The sequence below is a fragment of the Simochromis diagramma genome, unplaced genomic scaffold (assembly GCF_900408965.1).
Source record: "Simochromis diagramma unplaced genomic scaffold, fSimDia1.1 OVJJ01000343.1, whole genome shotgun sequence".
NCBI classification, from domain to species: Eukaryota; Metazoa; Chordata; class Actinopteri; order Cichliformes; family Cichlidae; genus Simochromis; species Simochromis diagramma.
This window is the reverse complement of record NW_024386831.1, coordinates 10,217,483-10,240,862: the sequence shown is the minus strand read 5'-3', so window position 1 is coordinate 10,240,862 and position 23,380 is coordinate 10,217,483. Positions and strand designations below refer to the sequence as shown.

General features: G+C 40.1%; 1 protein-coding gene across 1 annotated transcript in view; it reads left to right on the top strand.

The window, feature by feature from the left end:
• LOC120731327 (ephrin type-A receptor 6-like) overlaps positions 1-23,380 on the top strand; it is a 179,260-nt gene that overhangs the window by 86,481 nt on the left and 69,399 nt on the right. Inside the window, exon 5 of the mRNA XM_040028310.1 lies at positions 7,885-8,220. Coding sequence (XP_039884244.1) covers positions 7,885-8,220 — 336 coding nt within the window. The remainder of the gene's footprint in view (positions 1-7,884; positions 8,221-23,380) is intronic.

The following is a 23,380-nucleotide window of genomic DNA, read 5'->3' as shown; positions in this document are numbered from 1 at the left end:
ACAATGACTAGTATATACATAATGCTACAGCAGTGTTTGACGTTCATACAGTATACTTAATTTGAAAAACTGGTAAAAAGAGTAATTTCCTCCCATTGCTAGGAGGTTGCCAGGCACGCATGGTTCAGCTTTTTTGGGCATAAATTAGTTGTTATTGTTATAAAATTAAAATGATTGGTTGCTGTCATATTGTGTGGTAGGTGCATAAACTCTAGGTAGAAAGGTACAGGTAATTTGAGCTTGTTGCTAGGTGATTACCAGGCAGTATGATGGCATCATAATATATTATGCATAATCCAAGTTTTATATAATTAATCCTTTCTGAATATAAATGAGATATTAATTTTGTGAAATAAAAATAACATAATGATTTATGTTATGCTGTAAGTTCATAAAGGTTCATTTTAGTCCATTGTCAGGTGGGTGCTAGGAAACATGCTGACATCATAATTTCTGTTACAGATAAGAACCTTTGGCTGTACCTGTGTGCCATGTTTAGTTGCTCAAGTCCTGACGGTGTAGTGGGAGTTCTTGGATAAAGAAATAAACACACAGACAGAGCTTTTGTATGGTAAATTTAAAAAAAAAGAAGGAGAAGAAGAAGAAAGAGGTATTTTAAGGTATTGTGTTTGATTTGGCATCGATGCCCTTTCTGATACAACCCTCCCAGACTTGTGGCTAACACTACTGGGTTTGTAGCTTGTCCAGAATCAAACCCAGGATCTTTTGCATGTTGCTGGAATTGTGCTAACACTATAGCATGGATTCATTTCATATAGTATAATAAGATGACTAAAAAATTAAACTTTTCACAATTGTGAGCTGCTGAAAACATGCTGAAGATGTGCAAAAGCAAGCTGGCTAAAGGCATTACCTCCTACCTTGGACATGAGTCATTAGACATAATAGCCGCATGTATAACTGCAGTGATGTTAGTCAACCTTTTTGATGTGATCAGACTTATGGGAGAACTGACAGCTGTAATCACCATCATCATAAATAGAGAGAGAGAAATAGTCATGTTATCATTTTGTCTGATTAAACTTGAATCAATTCATTGTACATTCACATTAAATATTTCTATACTTGTCTATGCCAGACAGTCTGGTAAGTTATTACTTTGTCTATAGAGCTGGTGGATTACTCCAGTGTTCTCAGAGAATTTGCTGTGGCCGTAAATCCAGTCTCGTCTTTAGGACTTATCTGGTGTGAAACGGAACATTAGAGAGTCTCTGGATGAATTACATGGCTTTTGTTCAGCTGCCTCGTCTTCATTGATGATTCACTGACTGTCATTACGACTTCATATTTGCATTAAATTACAGTTTAACCGGACTAATTCTCCTTTAATTAAAAAGCCATTTAGCTGTCACTGAGATAGACGGGGGCCATGTCTGAGAGCTCTCCAGGGTGGAAGAGTGTATTTGTCTTTTACAGAAAGACAAAGCCAAGTCATTGTGGAGATGCTGTTAGTTTAGATTGTCCTGCAGGATGCAATATTTGCAGGGGAAATCCTCAAAAAGGCTTCAGCTCTTCCTTTGATGTTTTTTATGTCAAAATTTAGGCCCAGATGATTCAATATATACATTTAAACCTGAAAGCATTTCAGTCTGGGGTCTTTTATTTGTCTGACAACTACTTGAAAACTTATCTTAGGAGTGAATGGTATTCTTACCTGCAGTTACCTACACTTTCCAAGTCCTATAAACATGAGCTAATCAAACAAGTGATGAGCTCTAGCTTCTTAAACTCCAAGATATGAACAAATGACTCCGGTGGCATATTTGTATTTACAGCACTTATTGACTACATTGACAAGGTAAGTTTAATTTGCTCGAAAACAAAAAAACATATTGTTAAATCTTTACTACTACACTTACTAAAGACAACTAGACACCTTCCTCGGTATACAACGTTGTAATTTAGTGCCTTGTTCAATGGTTTGTCAACTGTTGTTAATTTGTTTTTAACAGTATTTCCACTCCAAGTACAAACACAGCGTAAAAGGGCCTTGTGTGGGAGTGACAAACTTGCAACCTAAGAGAAGTAGGCTGGTGTACCACATCTACTTTTACAATCTGTGAGCTGTGTTTACTCACATAATGCATTTTAATCAGGGGCGTGTAGGCTAAAACATAAACTGTTTGCTTGACGTTGAAGACAATAGAGATTAAAGACTGAGGGCCTTAGAGGAAGACAACGTTAGAGAGGAAGAAAGAGAAGATAGAACAGGAGGGGAAGATAAAGGAGAGGGAAAAGTGTAAAGGCTGGATGGAGTAGACAGTGAAGAGAGAAAGGAAGGAGGTGGTGATACCAATCTCCCCCTAGAATAGGAGTTGATTGATGGCAGTGGGGTTGCTCTGCAGGAGGGGAGGTGGGTGGATTCTCCTCGATGGAGAGAATAGAGAAGGTGAGATAATGGCCGATAGAGGCAGAGAGAGATAAAGGGAGAGAATGGACACACGCTGACAGAAGTGGAGGAGCAGTAGGAGGAGCTTTCCTGTCTGCTGAGATTTTAGCAACGGTGGGGAGAGAGGGATGGTGGAAGAGAGGGAAACATCCCATTGTCCTGGCAGACAGTGAGCTTGGCAGGACGGGAGTGTTCAAATCCCCCAGGCCTTTTAACTCCACCCTGTTGACAGCTGGCTGCCTGCTATTGCACAATGCTTACCCTGACACACAAACACGCGCATCCAGGGAGCACAAGACCTTAGCAAAGTGAAATGTGAGGGAGGTAGTTAGGCCGTTTACTGCACAGGTGAGGATTGCATTATAAGAGTCAGTACAGCAGGACTTTAAGATATGTGTGTGAAACATTTATGAAATAGAAAAACATTTAGTGTTAAGGTTTTAGACGAAACACTAGTTGACGCAAATGCAAAATACTCAGTTTAATACTCAGGTTTGTTTTATCTGCAGAGGTGGATCCTAGATCAGTGGAGTGGATTGACTACAGGAGGCTGACGCTGGAGGAGACGGTGGATAGTGGCAGGCAGGGTGTGTAACTGGAGGTGGTTGGTAGCTGATGCTGGAGTTTCAGATAGAGAGTGGAGGGCAGAGTCAAAGCCGAGGATAGATTGTAAAAGATCGGGGTTAACTGGTTGCTGGTTGGCACAAACTGGAGGTTGGGAGAACAAAGACAACGTGTAATTAGTTAACTAGAGTTTCAACAAGGAGCCTGAATGCCATCTACTGCAGTAATTTATTTGACAGTCTGACAAGTATATATATACTGTAGGTGGTTGATTGAATAATGACACACGTGTATCATCTGTCTCGGTGGAGAGTCACGCCTCCAGGGATTCACAGGGAGACAAGACACACAAACAGAGGGACAGAAAAAAAGGAAAGGGAGTGAGGGAAACACAAGGCAATAGAAAGCCAGTACTAAAAGCATGAGAGGACTATGACATTCAGAGCATTCTTTCACCTGCTTTTGACCTCAGATGGCAATTTTGGGTGATATTTCTTATACAGGTATAGGAAGATATAGGAAGAACCCAGAGTACCTGGGTTCCCTCCAGGTACTCTGGCTTCCTCCCACCGTCCAAAGACATGCAGTTTGTGGGGATAGGTTAATTGGATAATCCAAATTGCCACTAGGTGTGAATGTGCGAGTGAATGTGAGTATGAATGGTTGTCTGTCCTTGTGTGTTAGCCCTGCGACAGACTGGCGACCTGTCCAGGGTTCTTACTATCCAAATAGTACAATGCACAGCTTGGCTACTTGGAAGGACTGCATGATTGAATTAACTATTTCCAAATTCAGACGCATAATAAGATTTAGGTGATTGCACCTGCAGCATCATTGTTAAACATAGCACCATATCAGGACCGGTGATAGAATGCAGTCTCTAGTGTCTAGACTGCAGCTGATGGAAACTCTGTTTGCCTGTATAACTTGGTTGGGTGGTGTGAAATTGTGTGACTATGGGTCCGAAACACAAAATGAAAGAATTGCAGTTATATTAGCAACAGTTTGTCCAAAAGATATAATTAAAAGAAAGCATGCTCAAAAATTATTTGGCAGAAACAGCGATATTAGAATTGTGTATGTAGGGACATAAACTAACTGCTGGGCACTTAAGCCCTTTATTTAATAAACCTGATTATTCTGCTGTAGACTAACAATGCAGGGCAACGAAATGCAGTTTGCATCCATCCAGAAGTGCTTTAGTGATATAGATATATTACAATATATATTAGCAATAATATAGATATGTGAGTATATTACAGAAATGGGTCTATTATGGAATGTTATAATGTACACGGTATGAAGTATGTTGTGAATATTCTATAACTATAAGTATGTACAGGCTGTAGTGAGTACAAGCTATGAACAGGCTATGAACAGGATATAAATATGAAAAACTATACAGAATATGAAATAAGTAACTTTACAGAATCTGCGATATACAGCTATACAGAAATGGGAACTATGCAAGTTGTAAACAGTTGTAGGATTAAAGATTATCGAATGTACAGAATGATTATTTACACAGAGCTATACAGTAGTGCAGTTAAGATAAGTGAGGGTGTAGATAGTTTCTACAGAGGCTATATAAAGTGCTAGTGGTTGTGAGTGGTGGTTCAGTCCATGTTATTATTGTGTGTTTGAGGGTACAGTTGTCCATTGTGTGTATGTTCAGTCCATGAGTTTAACGTGGGTCAGATGTCAGGAGGCAGAGTTCAGGAGTCTGACAGCTGTGGGGAAGAAGCTGTTCCGGTACCTGGTGGTCTTAGTCCGTAGGCTCCTGTGGCGCCTCCCAGAGGGCAGGAGGGTGAAGAGTCCATGTGATGGGTGACTGGGGTCTTTGATGATTTTCCCAGCCCTTTTCAGACACCGCTTCCTGTAGATGTCTTTTATGGCAGGAAGTGGTGCTCCGGCGATGCGCTGGGCAGTTTTCACGACCCTCTGCAACGCCTTCCGGTCCGAGGCAGAGCAGTTCCCGTACCAGACTGTTATACAGTTGGTCAGGATGCTCTCGATGGTGCAACGATAGAAGTTCACCAGGATGTCTGAGGACAGGTGGTTCTTCCTCAGAGTCCTCAAGAAGAAGAGGCGCTGGTGAGCCTTCTTGACCAGCTTGGAGCAGTTGGTCGTCCAGGTGAGATCCTCGGAGATGTGGACTCCCAGGAACTTGAAGCTGCTCACACGCTCCACAGCCGTCCCCTTAATGTGGATGGGTGGATGTGGGTCAGCATTCCTCCTGTAGTCCACGATGAGCTCCTTGGTCTTCTCGGTGTTAAGCAGCAGGTTGTTTCTGTCGCACCACTCAGCCAGACGATCCACCTCCTCCCTGTAGGCGGCCTCATCGTTGTCACTGATGAGGCCAATCACCGTGGTGTCATCTGCAAACTTAATGATGGTGTTGGAACCATCAGCAGGTCTGCAGTCGTGGGTGAAGAGGGAATAGAGGAAAGGGCTCATCACACAGCCTTGTGGTACACCGGTGTTCATTGTGATGGTAGATGAGCAGTGGTTATCCAGCCGGACATGTTGGGGGCGGTTGGTCAGGAAGTCCAGTAACCATTTGCAGATGAGGGAACTGATGCCCAGGTCTGTCAGTTTCCTGATGAGTTGTGAGGGGTGGATTGTATTGAATGCTGAACTGAAGTCTATAAACAGCATTCTGGCGTAGGTGTTGTTGTTGTCCAGGTGTGAGAGGACAGAGTGCATTGCGATGGAGACTGCATCCTCTGTGCTCCTGTTCTGGCGGTATGTGAATTGGTGGGGGTCCAGGGTGGGGGGGAGACAGGATTTGAAGTGTGCTAGGACCAGTCGCTCTAAGCACTTAGTGATGATGGGGGTGAGTGCTACTGGGCGGTAATCATTGAGGCAAGATGGGTTGGAGTTTTTGGGTATCGGGACGATGGAGGTGGATTTGAAGCAGGCCGGTACCACAGCGTGGGCCAAGGACAGATTGAATATGTCTGTGAGCACTCCTGCAAGCTCCCCAGAACACGCTCTGAGAACACGCCCGGGGATGCCATCAGGGCCTGCAGCCTTGTGGACATTGATCCTGCTCAGCACCGCTCCTACATCGGTGGGGGAGAGAGTCAGAGGTTGGTGGTCTGGCGTCATGTCTGCTTTGGTTGTGGTTGTGGGGTTCCCTCGCTCAAAACGAGCATAAAAGTTGTTGAGCTCGTTGAGGAAGGAGACATCAGAGGATGCGGGGGAGGGTTTGGTGGTCCTGTAGTCTGTGATGGTCTGGAGTCCTTGCCACATGCATCGGGGGTTGGAGTTGGAGAAGTGTTCTTCTACCTTCTTTTTGTAATGGTGTTTGGCTTTTTTGATGCCCTTCTTTAGATTAGCCCTGGCTGTACTGTAGGCGTGTGCATCTCCTGACCTAAAGGCAGTGTTGCGGGCCTTCAGGAGGAGACGAACATCCCGGTTCATCCAAGGCTTCTGGTTGGGGTACATGGTGATCCGTTTCTGGGTGGTGACACTGTCTGTGGTTTTGGAGATGTAATCCAGTACAGATGAGGCGTACTGGTCCAGGTCTGTGTGGGTGAACATATTCCAGTCTGTGTTTTTAAATCTGTCCTGGAGCACTGCGTCTGTCCCCTCTGGCCACACTTTAATTGTCCTCACAGCAGGTTTCACACGTTGGATGAGTGGTGAATACCGAGGTGTGAGGAAGGAACAGGGAGCGATGTTCCGATTGCCCAATGTGGGGGGAGGGGTGTGGCGTTGTCGGCTCCAGCCAGGTTGGAATTACACATCGGTCTAAAGTCTTGTCTCCTCTGGGGTGGCAGGAGACATGTTGGTGGAATCTGGGGGGAGGACGTCTTAAGTTGTTGTGTTGAAGTCACCAGCAACAATAAAAGCAGCCTCGGGGTGTTTATTCTGGTGTTTGTTTTGTTTATTTTTTTATTTTGTTATTTAATTTAATCTTGATATACTAAACTGTGAGATTTTATAATTAAACACAGCAAACATCAGCTAAACATATCTTGGTTGTGCTTTCTACTAATAATAATATGGAAAAATGTGGTAACAGTCATGTACTAATGGTGGAAACATGTTATTAATATGGAAATAGCAAGTTATTACCAGCTTAATATCAAAGTAATAACAAAGTATTATCTTACATATATATGATATAGGTATAATAATGAGGAACAAAAAAATTGGCAGTACCAATTCATAATATTATAATATAGTATTAGAAGTCAAACAAACCGGATCAAAGTTGTATTTTACAACAGAATCAATGTATATATAGTCTATGTAATATTTTATATAAAGTTTATATAAAGTATATATATATATATATATATATATATATATATATATATATTGTTATAAACACCTAGTAATATGATAGTAATATTTATGTATTTACATTTTTATATACTGACTTGTGGTAGTATCCACTTGACAATAAGGTAATCTTAGCTGACGCTTTAATGCTATAATATAATGCTATAATTAATCCGACCCTATGCATTCAGCATTCCTCTCTGTTAAACGGTAACAATATAAATCCTATTTTGATGCTGTGGATTTTACTTACTTTACTGTAGTCTAAGAAGTTTGGAAAGAAATTGACTAGACTTCTTTAAGTTGTCTTCTTTAAGAAGTCCAGTCACGTTTCTTTCCATGACCTGGATGAGTAGGAACCTACACAGATAACTTTCTTTGTAATAACCAGGAATCAGGCCTGCAAGGTGCAAAATCCCCTCTAACTCTGATTCCAAACTTTAAGTTATGTGAGGATCACCAGGAAACATCAGTGGTTAAATTCCTGCTTGTTTCCACATTATTATGCTACTCTTACAACAATATTACTGAGCTGTAACAGAAAGTGCTACCCATGTTTCATTTGAAATATAATTTTAAATTCTTTTATCAGTTTATCAGTTTTTGCTCTTTTGTAGGCCCTCCATCTCGACCACGAAATCTGATGTTTAACCTGAACAACACCTGCCTGCTGCTGGAGTGGTCGCCCCCTAGCGACACAGGAGGTCGCAGGGACCTAACCTACAACGTCCAGTGTAAACGTTGCGGCCCAGAGCCCGACCACTGCCAGCTGTGTGAAGACGAGCTTCGCTTCTTGCCAGGACCGTTAGGCCTGACCAACGCCACTGTCACTGTCGTGGATTTTTCCGCACACGCCAACTACACCTTTGAGATCGAGTCGCTTAACGGTGTGTCAGACATGAGCTCGTTCCCTCGACAGGTGGCCATCATCACCGTCAGCACTGATCAGGGTGGTGAGTACTATTATTTTCATTGAGTGTGTTACTTAAGCACAAGTCCTATAAAATGAAAGATTCTGCTTTGCTGGTTAAAAAAATACATAAAGATAACTAAGATAAATTTAATCTTTCCTAAGATACCTAATCATATCAGCAGAAAAAGTTTATGATAACATGAAAACTTCTTGGTATTTTCACACTACCTTACACCTCAAGTTGTTCCCAAATACATTGTGCAGGACTCTGTGTATGTGTAAGATTATACATATAAATGAAATCTGCAGTGATAATCTAATTAGCAACAAATTAATCCCCTCCTCTGTGCGGCTTTATGTGGTTAGAAATGTATTGGTTCTCCCCAGTATCATGCTACATGTGTTAACTCAATAACTCAAAGATTAACCTGATTTTTGTGAAATTTTTCAGTAGTTAGACTATGAGTAAGTGAAAAACTCATTAGTTTTTGGCAGAAGTATAATCGCCGTAAGACAAGAATATTTCATGTTTGTTTTCATAACTTTTGACGCCCAGAGGATTTGTTCATTTAAAAGGTATTTATGGAACTGTGAGGAGATCATCCCCTGTTTTTAAAGGTACTCTGTGACCTCTACCAGCATTATAGCGCAATACTTTTATGACTGGTTTGCTGTTGATAAATCCACATGACTCTGTGCTAGTGGCTGCCAATGGCTTCTTGCCATCTTATCCTACTTAACGGTAGAAGTAATGTACCAAACATGTATAGATATGCCAGCAAAGGCAGGAAAGAACAAAATTAGCTCTGGAAATGTGTTTACGTTGTAATATAAACAGCTTTTTGTTTGTCTACTCGTCATGGCTCTTTTCTTTCAACCCTTATGCAAATGTCACCGACAGTGTTTTTTCCAGGAAAGGATTTTCATTAGTTTAAGGTTATTCCTATTATAATTTGCAAATCTTCAATACTGAATACTGTATGTGATTGAACGTGAGTCGTATTTCAGAGAAACCTCCGCTCACAGTTTGATGGCATTTCATTAATAGAAGGTAAAATAATTTAACATGGGGCAAAATCATTGGTTACGACTGTTCCTCACAGAGTTTCTCACTCCATCTTTGAGCTTTGAGATTTTGCCACAGAACAAAATCTGAAAAATTATATATTCCAATATGCCAATCAGAATGATTATGTACTGTGGAGCTGTGATCAAGAAAGTTTGTTCTGAGTACACAGCTTTAGAACAGTCATTAGTTTATTGTGTTACTGGGGCCTTGTTAGAGATTTGTGAGAATGGCCTTGTGAAAGTTAATATTCAATACTTTGATCATTTGTTGCTTTTTGATGCAGTTAGTAAAGTGAGACAGGCCTGGCGTTATGACAGTAAGGTAATTGTCCTTCTAATATTTGTAGGTTTGCACCCTCAAACGCTGCTGTAAATGATGGCAGAGGTTCAAGTTGTTATTGTATTTACCTGTTTTCCCCAAATAAAGGGGCTGAAAGGCCCATTATATCTTTGGGACATCCTCTGGTGTATAGCATGCTTATGCTTTTAATTTTTGATTTGCAAACACTGTGTTTTCTGTTTTCTGCCTCCTCCCTTGACTATTTTCCTCACCCTGTTTTGTCTTGATGGTTGTTTCGTTCCCCTCCTTCTCTCCCTCCGGTTTCCTATATTCAAGCATGTTTGTTTTTTGCTTCTTTGTTCTCTCCTCTTTCTTTCTCTCCTTCCCTCCTTTCTGCCGCTGCTAAGGGAGGCTGGGAGAAATACATTTTCTCATAGAGCCAAAACACATTAAATGCATTATTCTGTGTCACTGGGGACAACTCTATCCTTTACCGGCACCTCAATGTTACACGCAGCCTTTTTATTTCATTAAGATGCCCAGTTTAGCACATAGTTGTGGCAGGTCCCTGGGCTGTGCACAAGACCTATTTCAACACTAACGTACACAGCTGCAGCTATTTAAAATGCTCAAGGGAAAAGGTAGATTTATGGCCCTCGGCCACTGATAAGCAGAGTGATGATGTATTTTACCACTATCTCCTTGACAGAAACTAGAGTTTGGTCAGCGAGTCAATAGTCTGTGTCATTTATTTTAATGGTAAACATGGTTATTGATTACATTGGTAGTTGTAGTTTTAATACCACAGTGTCCCATCCAACCCACGGATGCAGCAGGTGTCATGTTATCAGTAACACCAAGTAATGAATGGACAAATCTTTCCAACTTTGTTTTTTGGATATAAGCTCATATAAGCAGATCAGTACTACCGGATGAAAGTAATAAACCTCAGGTTTACTTGAGGCATATGACCAATGCTGGGGAATGGAGTAGTGTTTTCATAATGTTGGTTCTCCCTCTGTGCTTGCCACTGTTGGACAAGCCTGTTTAGACCCACTGGAAAAAAGTGTACTCAACATCGTATGTACATAAACTGTTTCCCCAGATGCCAAAGAATACAACAGACTGCTCTGGGATTCAACAGGTTTGTTCTTGTATTAGTGTCACATACAGTGTTTGATTGTCTGATTCCTGGTTAAGTTTAGCCAAAAAGATTGCTGCAATTTTATTTCCTTATCATAGTTTTGTTTTGCTTGGGTTTGTTTTTTTTTCTAATTATTAAAGATTGCTTTAAAGGTTTTAATTTTATGATCTTTATACTGTTTGTATGACTTTTAAGTATCTAGAACTGTGAGTAAAAGGAGAGTAGACATTTTCATCATTTTCATACTTGCATACCAGAAGGTGTAATATCTTCTTTTCACACCTCAGCAAGAATAGAAGTGGTGCAAGATGATTCATGAGCACAATTGCACAAAGCGATAGCCCACACACTGCCTAAGATTATTCTTAGATTATTCTTGCATCGTTTTTTAATATTTTTAAAAAGAAAGTTTGAAATCTATATTTTACTGTAATGCTGAATAGGTTTAACCCTTTAAGACCTACCATAGAACCAAGTCTGCCAGAGTTATCTTTATATTTATACATGCTGTCATTTTTGGGAGCATTTTAAGTTGCTATACATCAATATAACTGTTATAGCCCAAATTTTAATAATATGTATGCATCAAGTCTATAATAATTACATAAATTGCAACAAAGTGCAATAAACTAAAAAAAAATTGAAAATCGTTTTTGTTTTTGTTTTTTTACATATATGTCTAGTTAGAGAAATTTAAGAGGTTTGTCCGTCAAAACTGTAAATACAAAAAAGTTGCACAAAATAGTTTCTAACAACAGGAAATTTATTTTGAGTGTCTTCATAGTTTTATTTTTGAGATACACCAATTTTTATGTCCTGAAGGAAAAACGAAAATAAATATTATAATGCAAATTTGCAAAAAAGACAGCATGTGCATCAAAATAAACTATTTCCAGCAGTGCAATTTGAGTTCTAAGCATCCCAGAAACTATTCAGAAAGGCATGAAGTCAAACATGACTTTTTAAAAACACCAGTACAGGCTTATAAGGCCCCGAAGGTAAAAAAAAAAAAAAAAAAAAAAATTACATTTTCCGCGAAAATGATGTCACGTCCGGTTTCGGCCAGGTAATGGTGGACACACGATAGCTCGCACTGATGTCTATTCCAACGTGTGCTTTTTATGCTGTTTTTGCAAAGTCATATGTGGAAGGAAACCGTGACCCAGGACAAGCTGATGGCATAAGATGTAAGTTCAACTCCTCCGGTTTCATGTGCCAAAAAAAATTATTGTGCTAGCTTACGTGGTTCCGGTTCTACAGCGATTTAAAAATAGCTACGCAAAACGGAGCGTGCCCGCTCCGACCAGTTTTAAAGGGTTACAGATGTTAAATACATTGTTTGTTTGTTTTTTTGGGTTTTTGTTTTAAAAATATCTTAGAAAATTGAAACCACTCATGCAAACAATATGTTTGACCAAATATTTAGATATATCATTGGTTCCAATTGCTAAATAAATGCCCTGGCAAAGTTATCTAAAATGATTTGGCCTAATCCTCAATTTAGTTTCTCAAACTGAATCCAAAAAAATGTGCATTTGTAGATACTCGCTGAAGCAAAGTAAGGGGATTTCTTACATTTAAAATACAATTTCCTTAAAGATAATGTGATGGTGGTGGAATAGTTGGTGGTTAGAATATTGAGAAGGGACTAGGTAATGTATCTATTCTTGTACTTCCACACTATTGCTTCAATTTAGTGAAAAGGACAGTAATACTTGGTCTTTTTGTCATGGTTACATGAAGATTCCTTTCAAAATCTATCATCTAAATCATGTAAAACTGATATCTCTGCACTTGTAGTACAAGAATACTCAGATACTCAGTAATTACAAGAAATTCCTCAACTAAGGCGATGCACTGTGAAACCAAGTGTTACATTTGTGGAGCCTTTAAATAGAAGGGCCCTTAGTATTTGATATCTTCTGCACATAAGTTATGCTGCTTTTTTTGAACAAAAGAACATGTGTCCAGTGTTTACAGTGTGGCAAACACAGAGACGACCTACAATAGGACACCTGAAGAGAAATTGGGTTAATCTGCAAGGCACGTTGATTAAGACTGGCAATTATCTCAAAGTCAGCAATGGAAAAACTGCAGAGGCTTTTGACAAAGTTGAAAGAGTGCACACGGTCAGCGTATGCATTCAAGTTGAAAGATAACCATACCTTCTTGAGAATATGAAAAGTTGCAAGCGGCAGTGATATGCATACATGCTTTTGCACATATGCTTCCCCTGACTCATCCACCTAAACCTCAGTGTGATGGGCTTGTTTGGAAAGGTGCACAGAAAATTCCAACACCATTAGCATAGAGTTGCCATCAGCAGAATTGAGCGAGCCATGTAAATTTCTGTGTGTTGTGGGGAATATCAAGAGTCCGCTGTAATAATTTACTCTGGCCATAAATAGATTAGACTTTGTCATTAAAATGCTGATGGCCGTTTTGGTAAATGCCTTGTGCCAGTGAAGTTAGTGTATGATTTGTTGTGCTTATGAGGAGCTGCTTTGCGAAAACGCGCACACAGACTCACACATACACATGCACACTGGCATAAATACATTTAAATACTGTACACATGTGGGAGGGAAATGGAGAAACTATATAGGCCTATGATAATTTCCTGTCAGGCTTAGCCTTTTCAATATTTAGTAAATGATTCAGTGAAGCTAATCTGATATATGCACTCCCATAAGTCTTTGTAACTCACACACAGGCACTGGAGAATCTTGGAAAATTACAACTACCTTTCAAAAAAAACTCAGAGAAATGTATCGAATTTAAATAAAAGAAGAACACAATGATTTACAAATAATGTAAAGCTTTTCGTTCAAATACAAAAAGATAATTTAAAGGTTATTTTTCATTGAAAATGTTATGAAAAATAACAAAAAAAATATGGAATTGTTTTTAATGAACACTTCTTTTAAATTTGGAACAACAATTTTGAAAAAGACTGGAAGGAAGGTTTTCCGTCCCAAAAGTTTTTCACTAGTAAATATGAGGCAGGAATTCTGTAAAAGACTGTTTGAACAAGGAGCCTAACCATTCACGGATAATGTTTCCCAATATAAAATGAGAAGAATTAGAATTTGGAAATTTCATCATGTATAGTACATTTATTATATTATATATATATTATAGTACATAATAAATTTAAATGATTCACACACAAACTGATATTAAATTGCCATAATCTCAGCCAGCAGTCCCCAAAATAGTTTTTGCAGTGCATACTACTGTATGGGCCATTGTCAGTACTCACAGCTCAGTACAAGTTAAAAGTCTTTGAGTCACACAAACACAGACACACACAGAAGCAAATAATCTCTGCCTTCTCTGTGCTTCTTTAAAGCATGATAAAGCATGAGCTTGTTAAAGATTAACTGAGGCAAGATGAAAAAGACTGTCAAGTGGTCTGATAAATTAAAAATTGAAATCATGAATGCTGCATTTGTTAGGCTAGAAAAAGTAGGGGAAGGCCAAACACATTTTAAAAATAGAAATACATGCATCATAAGTATTGAACAATATATATCAGTCTTTAAGTGTTCTGCCATCGAGAGAAAGTCTTTGGTCAGCAAGACCAAAACAACATTCTGTCTGTGTTACAGTGACAAAACGTTTAAAAAGTCATGGTGCTAAAGTCTGTGTCTGTCTAATTATCAAAAAAAATAAGACAAAGGAGTTTGAGCAGCTGAAATGAAAAAAACTGCCTTAAAACTGCATAGTTCCCAACACTGTGCAGCAAATTGGTAAATGTGCCTCTTAAAGTGAGTGCAAAGTTCAAATTAAGTATATTAACATACAATATCAGACTACAAACGTTTGACGTGCTCTCTACATTTGACATGTTGTAATACTGTCCTTTTCCTTCCATTTTTAGGGAGAGGTTGTAAAGTACATAAGGATTAAGAGCAGGAGAAGGACAAGGCCTGTCCGGAAAATAACAATCTGAAGTCTGAAGAAATTATAGGAACATTTATGGTTCTTTATGTCCACATGAGGACAATATTACTCCTGTGACCTCAGTGCCTTAATGGTTTATAGTCAGCATAATTACAGAAAAAAAATCACATCCAAAAGTATCCATCAGTAAACTTGGTCAACTCCCACATAAAGACCTCACAAAGTGGGTAACTGGGTCAAAAGCAAAGGTGAAAAGAGCAAGAAGGTAGAGGACATGTAAAGCTGGGGGAGGATGTAGAGGTTAAGTGAGAGTAGTGAAATCAGGCGCTAAGTCTGTGAGGTAAGCCTGAGAGAGGGAAAAAGGTGTTATGAATGTGGAAAGCAGGAAAAGAGTGGTTTGAAGACAAATGAAGTGACATATAATAGGAAGAGGATGAAAAAAGATGAAAATGAAAAGCAGGGTGTGAGAAGATGATTGAGTGAGGAGAGGATCGAAAGAGCAAAAAGGGGGTGGCAAAATGAAGAAGAGGGTAAATTAGCTGACGAGAAATGTGGCTAGAGGATAAAGAAAGTGCAAGGAAGAGACTGAGACACAGACACACTCTAAGTGCACTTGTGTTTCTAGATGTGTTTTTTTAAAACCTATAAAAAAGAAAAGAAAAGAAAAAACACTTGAGTGGCCGTGGCAACCACTGCAATTTATTTGACAAGTTATTTTTGTGACAAATGCTTTCAATAAGGAATGTGGTAATTTCTATACGGCTTGGTCTGAAGCTCATTTGTGTAGATTTACTGAATACTGAGAATTTCTGTTTTAACTTGGACATAAAATCGAATTTGCCATAAAACCTAATGTGGCAGAAATAGGTGTTATGGGACATGTTGAAGATGGTTTTATTGAAGGAATCCAACTGTAGCTGATTTCTGACATTCAGTCATGTGGTTCATGAGTTACATTCACAAGCACACCAACTTGGACCCGTTGGTAGCATTACAGTGTATTATGCTCTTCCTCTGTCTATGATTTCTCTCAACTTAAACACTCATAAAATCAGTTACAGTTACAAGATTCTGCTAATTTCATGGGGGTTTATATATTCCATTATGGAGTGGATTCTGCTTTTGCAGATGCACCATCAACTCATCCATTTTCTACCACTTATCTGGGTCTGGGTCAGGGGGCAGCAGTCTAAGCAGAGAAGCACAGAGCTCTCTCTTATTCCCAAGCTACCCGAGACACATAATATATCCAGTGTGTCCTGGGTCAGGCTCCGGGTTCTCCTCCCAGTATAAAATGAATGAAATACCTCAGCGAGGTGGAGTACCTTGAGCCACCTCAACTCATTCTTTTTGATGCAAGACACCTGTGTGTTACTCTTAGCACTTTCTTGGTGACTGAGTTCTTTTCCCAGCTCTAAGGCTAAGCTCAGACACCCTTCAGAGGAAGCTAATTGCCACCACTCAATCCTTGATCTTATTCTTGTAGTCACTGGTAGGGTAGGAATGAAGATTGACCAGTAATTATAAATCTTTGCCTTCACACCCATGCCTCTCTTCATTACAGCAGGTCAGTACAGTGGCTTTATCACTAAAGATGCTGGACCAATCTGTTTGCTAGTTCATCCACTACACCCCTCACTCCACTCATTAGCAATATATTAGCATTAGCTGATACTTGAAGTCCTCAAGCTGGAACAGTAACTCCTCCCATCCCCAAGCAGGAGAGACGATTCCATGTTGGATACATATCTAACGCACATATTTTAGTGATACTGGAAGTTACTACCATACATAACAACAAAAATTAAAATAAAGACCAATGTAAACAGTGTGAAGGCCACTTCAACCACTCAGGGTGAGCACTGAACCTGGTTTGAACGTGACTGCTAAAAAGCAGCACTGCTGAGAGAGTTTTATTAAAAATTGGAAGCTCAGTTCTGTGAGCTTCAATATCACTTAGCAAGTTACCTTGCAAGTTTAATTATATTTATTACAAATGTGAATAAAGATTCCATTAATTATGAGCAGTTGAGGTGTTCAACATTGTTTAATTCCTGTTTCTGTGGAAATGTGGCTTTGCAAATATCATAGGTGTATTTGTAAACTATTGTGCTTTTGTCTGCACGGTAAATAGATGAGGGATTACAGAATTCATAGCTGATTTTTGTGATTTAAACCACGGAAGTGAGAGGGAGTGGACAGGTGGATGAATGCAAACAAAAGCAAAGGATGAAGAAGAGGACAAGAAGGAAATGGCCTAGAAACAGGAGAGTTTGTTTAATCACAGGAAGCAGCTGCGTAATTGTGTATGTCACCGAAAGCAATCAGAGACAGATCAGATTCTCAGTTGCGGTGACGCATCAGAGCTTTCTTACAGCAACTTGATAGAGTCTAATCAGGCAATCTTTTGTAGATGAAAAGCTGGTGGGCACAGCTAACAATTTCAGATCTGCATGGTGATATGCGATAACAGAAGAGCTTGGAAGAGGAGAGCTGTTCATTGACTTGGTACTGACTGAGTGTGTCCACATCATCGACATACCGTGCATCTGTGAAAACAAAGTTGACACGATGGTGTGTCTGACGGTGTAGAGATCCTAAATTGTCCATGACGTCAAGATTAATGTTCTGTTTTATTTGATGTGATTATCATTTCAGAACTGAATGAATCCTGGGTTGTCCATCACTTGGATCTCTAGCTCAATTTCTATAGGCCTAGTTAATCACATGCTTATGCCAACACTGTGTACAACATGGGCCTGAATTTATATTACGATATGGTTAACATACAACTCTACTACATCATACACATATATGAATTCAAGATTGAGAGATCATTTGAAAGAACTGAACATGATTTATTGAGATAGAGAAATTAATGTATTTGGCGATTAGACTCCAATGACTCAACATGGAAGAACAGAATCCCACTGGTGACGGGGTTTAGGCAGGACCCGAAGTCTAGACACTGGTGGTGAAGATGGAGACTGAGGCTTGGATGTTGTTACGACTGAGGTGTCTGTGAGGTGGAGATGGGGATGAGGTGTTTTGCACCAATGAGAGTCCGTAAGAGAGAATGACAGAGAGCACAGATTTAAATTGCGCACGGTGAGGCTGATCGGCCCAAAGAAAGCAGGCAAGAAGATGATTAGACTAAAATACTGATGATAGTATTGAAACTGACAGCCTGGGAAAGCAGTAGGAATGTAGAGAACAGAAAAGCAAAATAACATCCAGGAAAGCAGACAGATGACTGATTACAGATCTTCCTTATTTAACTTACACATAGGCTTCATTGAATGGTGTGCAGAATTGACTGTGGCCGTTAAATGTTAATAGAATTACGATTCCATGATCTATCTCTCATAAGTTATTTGAATCAGACACAATTTGCATTCTAGCTGCTGCAGATTCTCAATGAGTCGGTGAGTGTGTGAGGATGGATGGTAAAACTGAATTACAGTAAGCCTCTTTGCTTTAGGCATGCAATACATTACCATTAAATACAGGAACTAGGAAAACAGATGCAACTTTTTAAAAAACTACAACTTAATTCCACAGGACTAAACTAAACTCTAAAGAAGCTGGTCTGTCAGATTTTGACTGTGTTAGAGCTTAAATTAATTGCACTGCTCCGATGGTGGATGCTTGGAGATGGAGAAAGGCTCAACCCTCATTTTAGAAAGACTTTTTCAACTCTTGGGCTTTTATGATGTCATATGGAGGCAATATCTTTAATATGGTCTTAGGTACACGATTCCGGCTTTGAGCACAGCAGTTTCACTCCCCTGCTGTTTGACCCTTCGGTTTGCACGGGGCAGCCAGTCTGAAGAAAGTTGGTTTAAAGGGCGGGCGGCTTTTAAGTGAGAGGAGCTAAAACGGCTAGTTTCAGACAGAGGGGCTGAACCAAGGCCTTATAATTAATAAGTAAGGATTAGTTAAAAATGTGAATAATGCAAATCTAGTACAGCCCTGGAATAAAAATATAAACACTGGAAAGGAGCTTAATGTACTCCATTTAAAATGTAAAAGGCTGGCCCTAAACCAAATCTTTCTATAATGGGCCAAAACCTCAGAGGGCCATTAAATGTACAAAATAATTTTAAGATAAATTCTGAATGCAGTAGAGAGTGAGAGTATGATGGATAACATTTGCTCTAATGAGTTTCAGGTTTGTTTCCCCTTACATTTGTTTCCTGCAGTTACATGGACTTCATTAGAGAGCAGTACAAAAACTGTTACACATACTAACTTTTGATAGAGTCATAGCTTGTATGCCAATAATGTGATTTCTGTTATTTTGAAAACTCTGTCCACTGCTAATCCTTATCATGGGGCAGTACCTGAATCCCTGCACTACAGTACCTTTATTACCGTCCCTATTAATTTGTCATGATTTCTTTTATAAGCAGTGGGACTATAAACACGTTCAAATGAGATCTTTTTGCAGATATACAATACCTCTGAGGCAAAATGATTAACTCGGTTATATGAGCAGCATTTCACCCTCTCTCTTTGGGCTTAATGTGTTTTTTACTATAATGTCTGTAAACAGTGATTCAGCTGCATGTATAGCCTAATCTAAATACATTTCTCCATTCTGATTTGCCTTGCCAATTGTTTTCCACTTTTCTTGTTCCCTTTAGCCTTGAGACACAGTTTTGTACAGATATATACACAACCGTGTCTACACACAGACACATTTTAAGATGTGCTTAAAAGAAAAAAGTCAAACAAAACAGAAAACACTGAATCACATTGAAATTCTAAGCTTTTGCTCTCAAATACCCCCATAATCATAAAAATCTATTGTAATCATGTACACAGAAATGTCCACGTCAGGGCCTGCATGCCCTCTGTCGTGCCCAGTCCAGCGTCAATGTCGTTATGCAGCTTTGGCTCTATATGAAAAGTCTGTGTTAAGCTCCTGGCCTTCTCAGCCACCGTACCCCTCCCAGGCAGCCCTCTTCTGGCATCGCGCCACACTAACTAACTATGACAAATTAGCCCCACACTTAATTACTAGCCTGGGAAAATCACAATGATGTTTATTAGGCGCGGCATCATAAAGCGGTGTGTCCGTGCCCCTAGACCAAAGCGCTATACCAGAGAAACACTAATAATAACAACAGCCATACAAATTGGCTGAGTGGAATGACCGGGGCCCTCGAGGCGGCTGCTGGGGTGGGGTGAGGAAGAAGGTGACTTTTCGCTGGATGAATCAATACTGTCCTCTACTGTGCTGCCATACTGAGGTCTAGCTACCACTCTAGCCTGACATCGCTGACATCGACTCTGTATGTGTGCGTGTCAGAGAGGTAGATTTAGCTGAGATCCTTTCTCCATTATGATTTAATAGGAAAAAGCATGACCTGATGAAAAATGCTGAATATATTGCATTACAGGAGAAGCTTTATATTCTCCCTTGACATCCAGGGGCAGGGGTATGCTGGGGTCCTCTGCCTGAGGACCGTCTGAGTATGTGTGTAGGTGTGTGTGCATATGTGAATAGGGGTGTTTGTCAGCATGAGAGACCACATTTGGGCTAGTGACACTGGCCTTGTGGAGAAAGAGCAGTCGTAAATAGAAACTCTGCACTTGCCGGCTTATTAACAGTTGATTTATCTGCCTCTCTGCAAGAAATGCGCACCCTTGGCACCCGAGCCCAGGGGCCCCAATTACCTGATGTCGTGTGTATGTGATGGTGTTTCAAGGGGATGTTTAGTGGCGTCGTGTCATGGATGTCGTGCGTGTGCGTGTGCCCCTGTGTTGCTATATACGTCAGTGCCAGGGTCATCTTCATCATCACTCTTTCTTGTGGAGGCACTCACACATTCACACACAGTCTTTATGCCTCCTGTGGTGGGAGATACAAGAGGGAATAATGGGCTGGGATAAATTTATTCGACAGCTCTGTCTCCTCTGTGATTTATCAGAGTATTTACTCTGCTGATGTACCGTTATCATTCTCTTTTTGCTCTTCTTTTGCGCTCCCCCACATCTTTCTCACCCTCCCATAGTATCACTTGTGTATATTTAACTTGTGTGTTCATCACAATAAATACTGACATCACATGCTACTATAAGGCGGCTGGCTGTATGGCACTGATTTAATGCATGAATGCTGAAGTTTATTGTCCTTTTCATTTAGTCATAAAGTTTGTCTCTTTTGTTTCCTCTCAGAGATATGTTTCCTCTACAAACCTGTCAGACAAATGTCGCGCTGATCGAATTCGATTTTATTTTTATTTCCTTGTCTGGTTTTCTCTTTTTTTTTCCTATAAGTTTGGGGAGTGTTCATCATCCAGTCATCATTACAGTATCCATACAGTTTCCATGATAGGCTCCTGTGGCTCAGGAGGTAGAGCGGGTTGTCTGCTAATCAGAAGGGCAATGGGTTGCTTCCCAGCTCCTCGGCTCTGCTTGATGAAGTATCCTTGGGCAAGATGTTGAACCCTGAGTTGCCCTTGATACTTCCATATGAGTGTGCATGCGAATGTTATAGGGGGCACTTAGGTATAGAAAAAGGTGCCTGATTTAATGTGTGAGTCTTGTAGTAGAAAGCACTTTGAATGTTCTTTTAGGGTGTAGTCTGTGTACTTTAAATATCACAAAAATATTGGTTAAAATGCAGAAAAGAAGATCCTTGCAAAAATGCATTTCTGCATTTTTTTTTTCTATAGCTGTTCATGTAACTAACTGGTTCTTTCACTACTCTTTAGTCTTTATAGTGCAGCTCAACATCAGCAGAACGTTTGGATAATAAATGGATCAGATGCATGTACAGTCAAGTCCATAAATATTGGGACATCGACACAATTCTAACATTTTTGGCTCTATACACCACCCACCACAATGGATCCCAAATGAAATGAATAAGACGTGCTTTAACTGCAGACTGTCAGCTTTTATTTGAGGGTATTTACATCCAAATCAGGCGAACGGTGTAGGAATTACAACAGTTTGCAAATGTGCCTCCCACTTCCCCAAGGGACCAAAAGTAATGGGACAGAATAAGAACCATAAATCAAACATTCATTTTTTAATACTTGGTTGCAAATCCTTTGCAGTCAATCACAGCCTGAAGTCTGGAACACAAAGGCATCACCAGAAGCCGGTTTCATCCCTGGTGATGCTCTGCCAGGCCTCTACTGCAACAGTTTTCAGTTCCTGCTTGTTCTTGGGGCATTTTCCCTTCAGTTTTGTCTTCAGCAAGTGAAATACATGCTCAATTGGATTCAGGTCAGGTGATTTATTGCAAAACAGTCCACTTCTTCTCTTCAAAACCTCTTTGGTTGCTTTTGCAGTATGCTTTGGGTCGTTGTCCATCTGCACTGTGAAGCGTCGTCCAATGAGTTTTGAAGCATTTGTCTGAATATGAGCAGATAATATTGCCCCTAACACTTCAGAATTCATCGTGCTGCTTTTGTCAGCAGTCACATCATCAATAAATACAAGAGAACCAGCTCCACTGGCAGCCATACGTGCCCACGCCATGACACTTCCACCACAATGCTTCATTGATGAGGTGGTGGTGCTTAGGATCATGAGCAGTTCCTTTCCTTTTCCATACTCGTCTCTTCCCATCACTCTGCTACAAGTTGATCTTGGTCTCGTCTGTCCATAGGATGTTGTTCCAGAACTGTGACGGCTTTTTTAGATGTCGTTTGGCAAACTCTAATCTGGCCTTCCTGTTTTTGGGGCACACCAAAGGTTTACCTCTTGTGGTGAACCCTCTGTATTCACACTGGTGGAGTCTTCTCTTGATTGTTGACTTTGACACACATACACCTACCTCCTGGAGAGTGTTCTTGATCTGGCCAACTGTTGTGAAGGGTTTTTTCTTCACCAGGGAAAGGATTCTTCGGTCATCCACCACACTTGTTTTCCGTGGTCTCCCGGGTCTTTTGGTGTTGCTGAGCTCACCGGTGCATTCCTTCTTTTTGAGAATGTTCCAAACAGTTGTTTTGGCCACACCTGATGTTTTTGCTATCTCTCTGATGGGTTTGTTTTGTTTTTTCAGCCTAATGATGGCTTGCTTCCTGGCAGTTGACATCAACAGGTTCCAAATGCAAAAAGCACACTTGAAATGAACTCTGGACCTTTTATTTGTTCATTGTAATTGGGGTAATGAGGGAATAACACACACCTGGCCATGGAACAGCTGAGAAGCCAATTGTCTCATTACTTTTGGTCCCTTAAGAAGTGGGAGGCACATATACAAACTGTCGTAATTCCTACACCGTTCACCTGGTTTGGATGTAAATACCCTCAAATAAAAGCTGACAGTCTGCAGTTAAAGCATATCTTGTTCGTTTCATTTGGAATCCATTGTGGTGGTGTATAGAGCCAAAAATGTTAGAATTGTGTTGATGTCCCAATATTTATGGACCTGACTGTATTTCAAGAAGAACTACAGTTGATCAGATTGCAGTGCATCATCGTGTTACACTTACTGATGTATTTGCATACACTCTGCTCTGCGGTATAGTGCTCAGAGAATCAGAAAATTCACTTTAGCCATGAAAGTGTTTCTCATGGGAAAATGTGTATATCAACACTTAACATGGTGAAGAACCATGGCAGTTTATTGCCATGTAACACCGGATGGGTGTTACTTGAAGCTTTTGTTCTCATGAAATTCATCAAGCTTCTGTGAGGCTGGTTAACACTAAAACGTGAAAGGCTGTTATTTTGTCTATAACATACAAAAGTGACAAACTTATTTAAAAAGAGGATTAAAAAGTATCAGCCAGCATGTTAAGGTTGGAGAGTCATATCTGTAATGGGATAATTCATGCA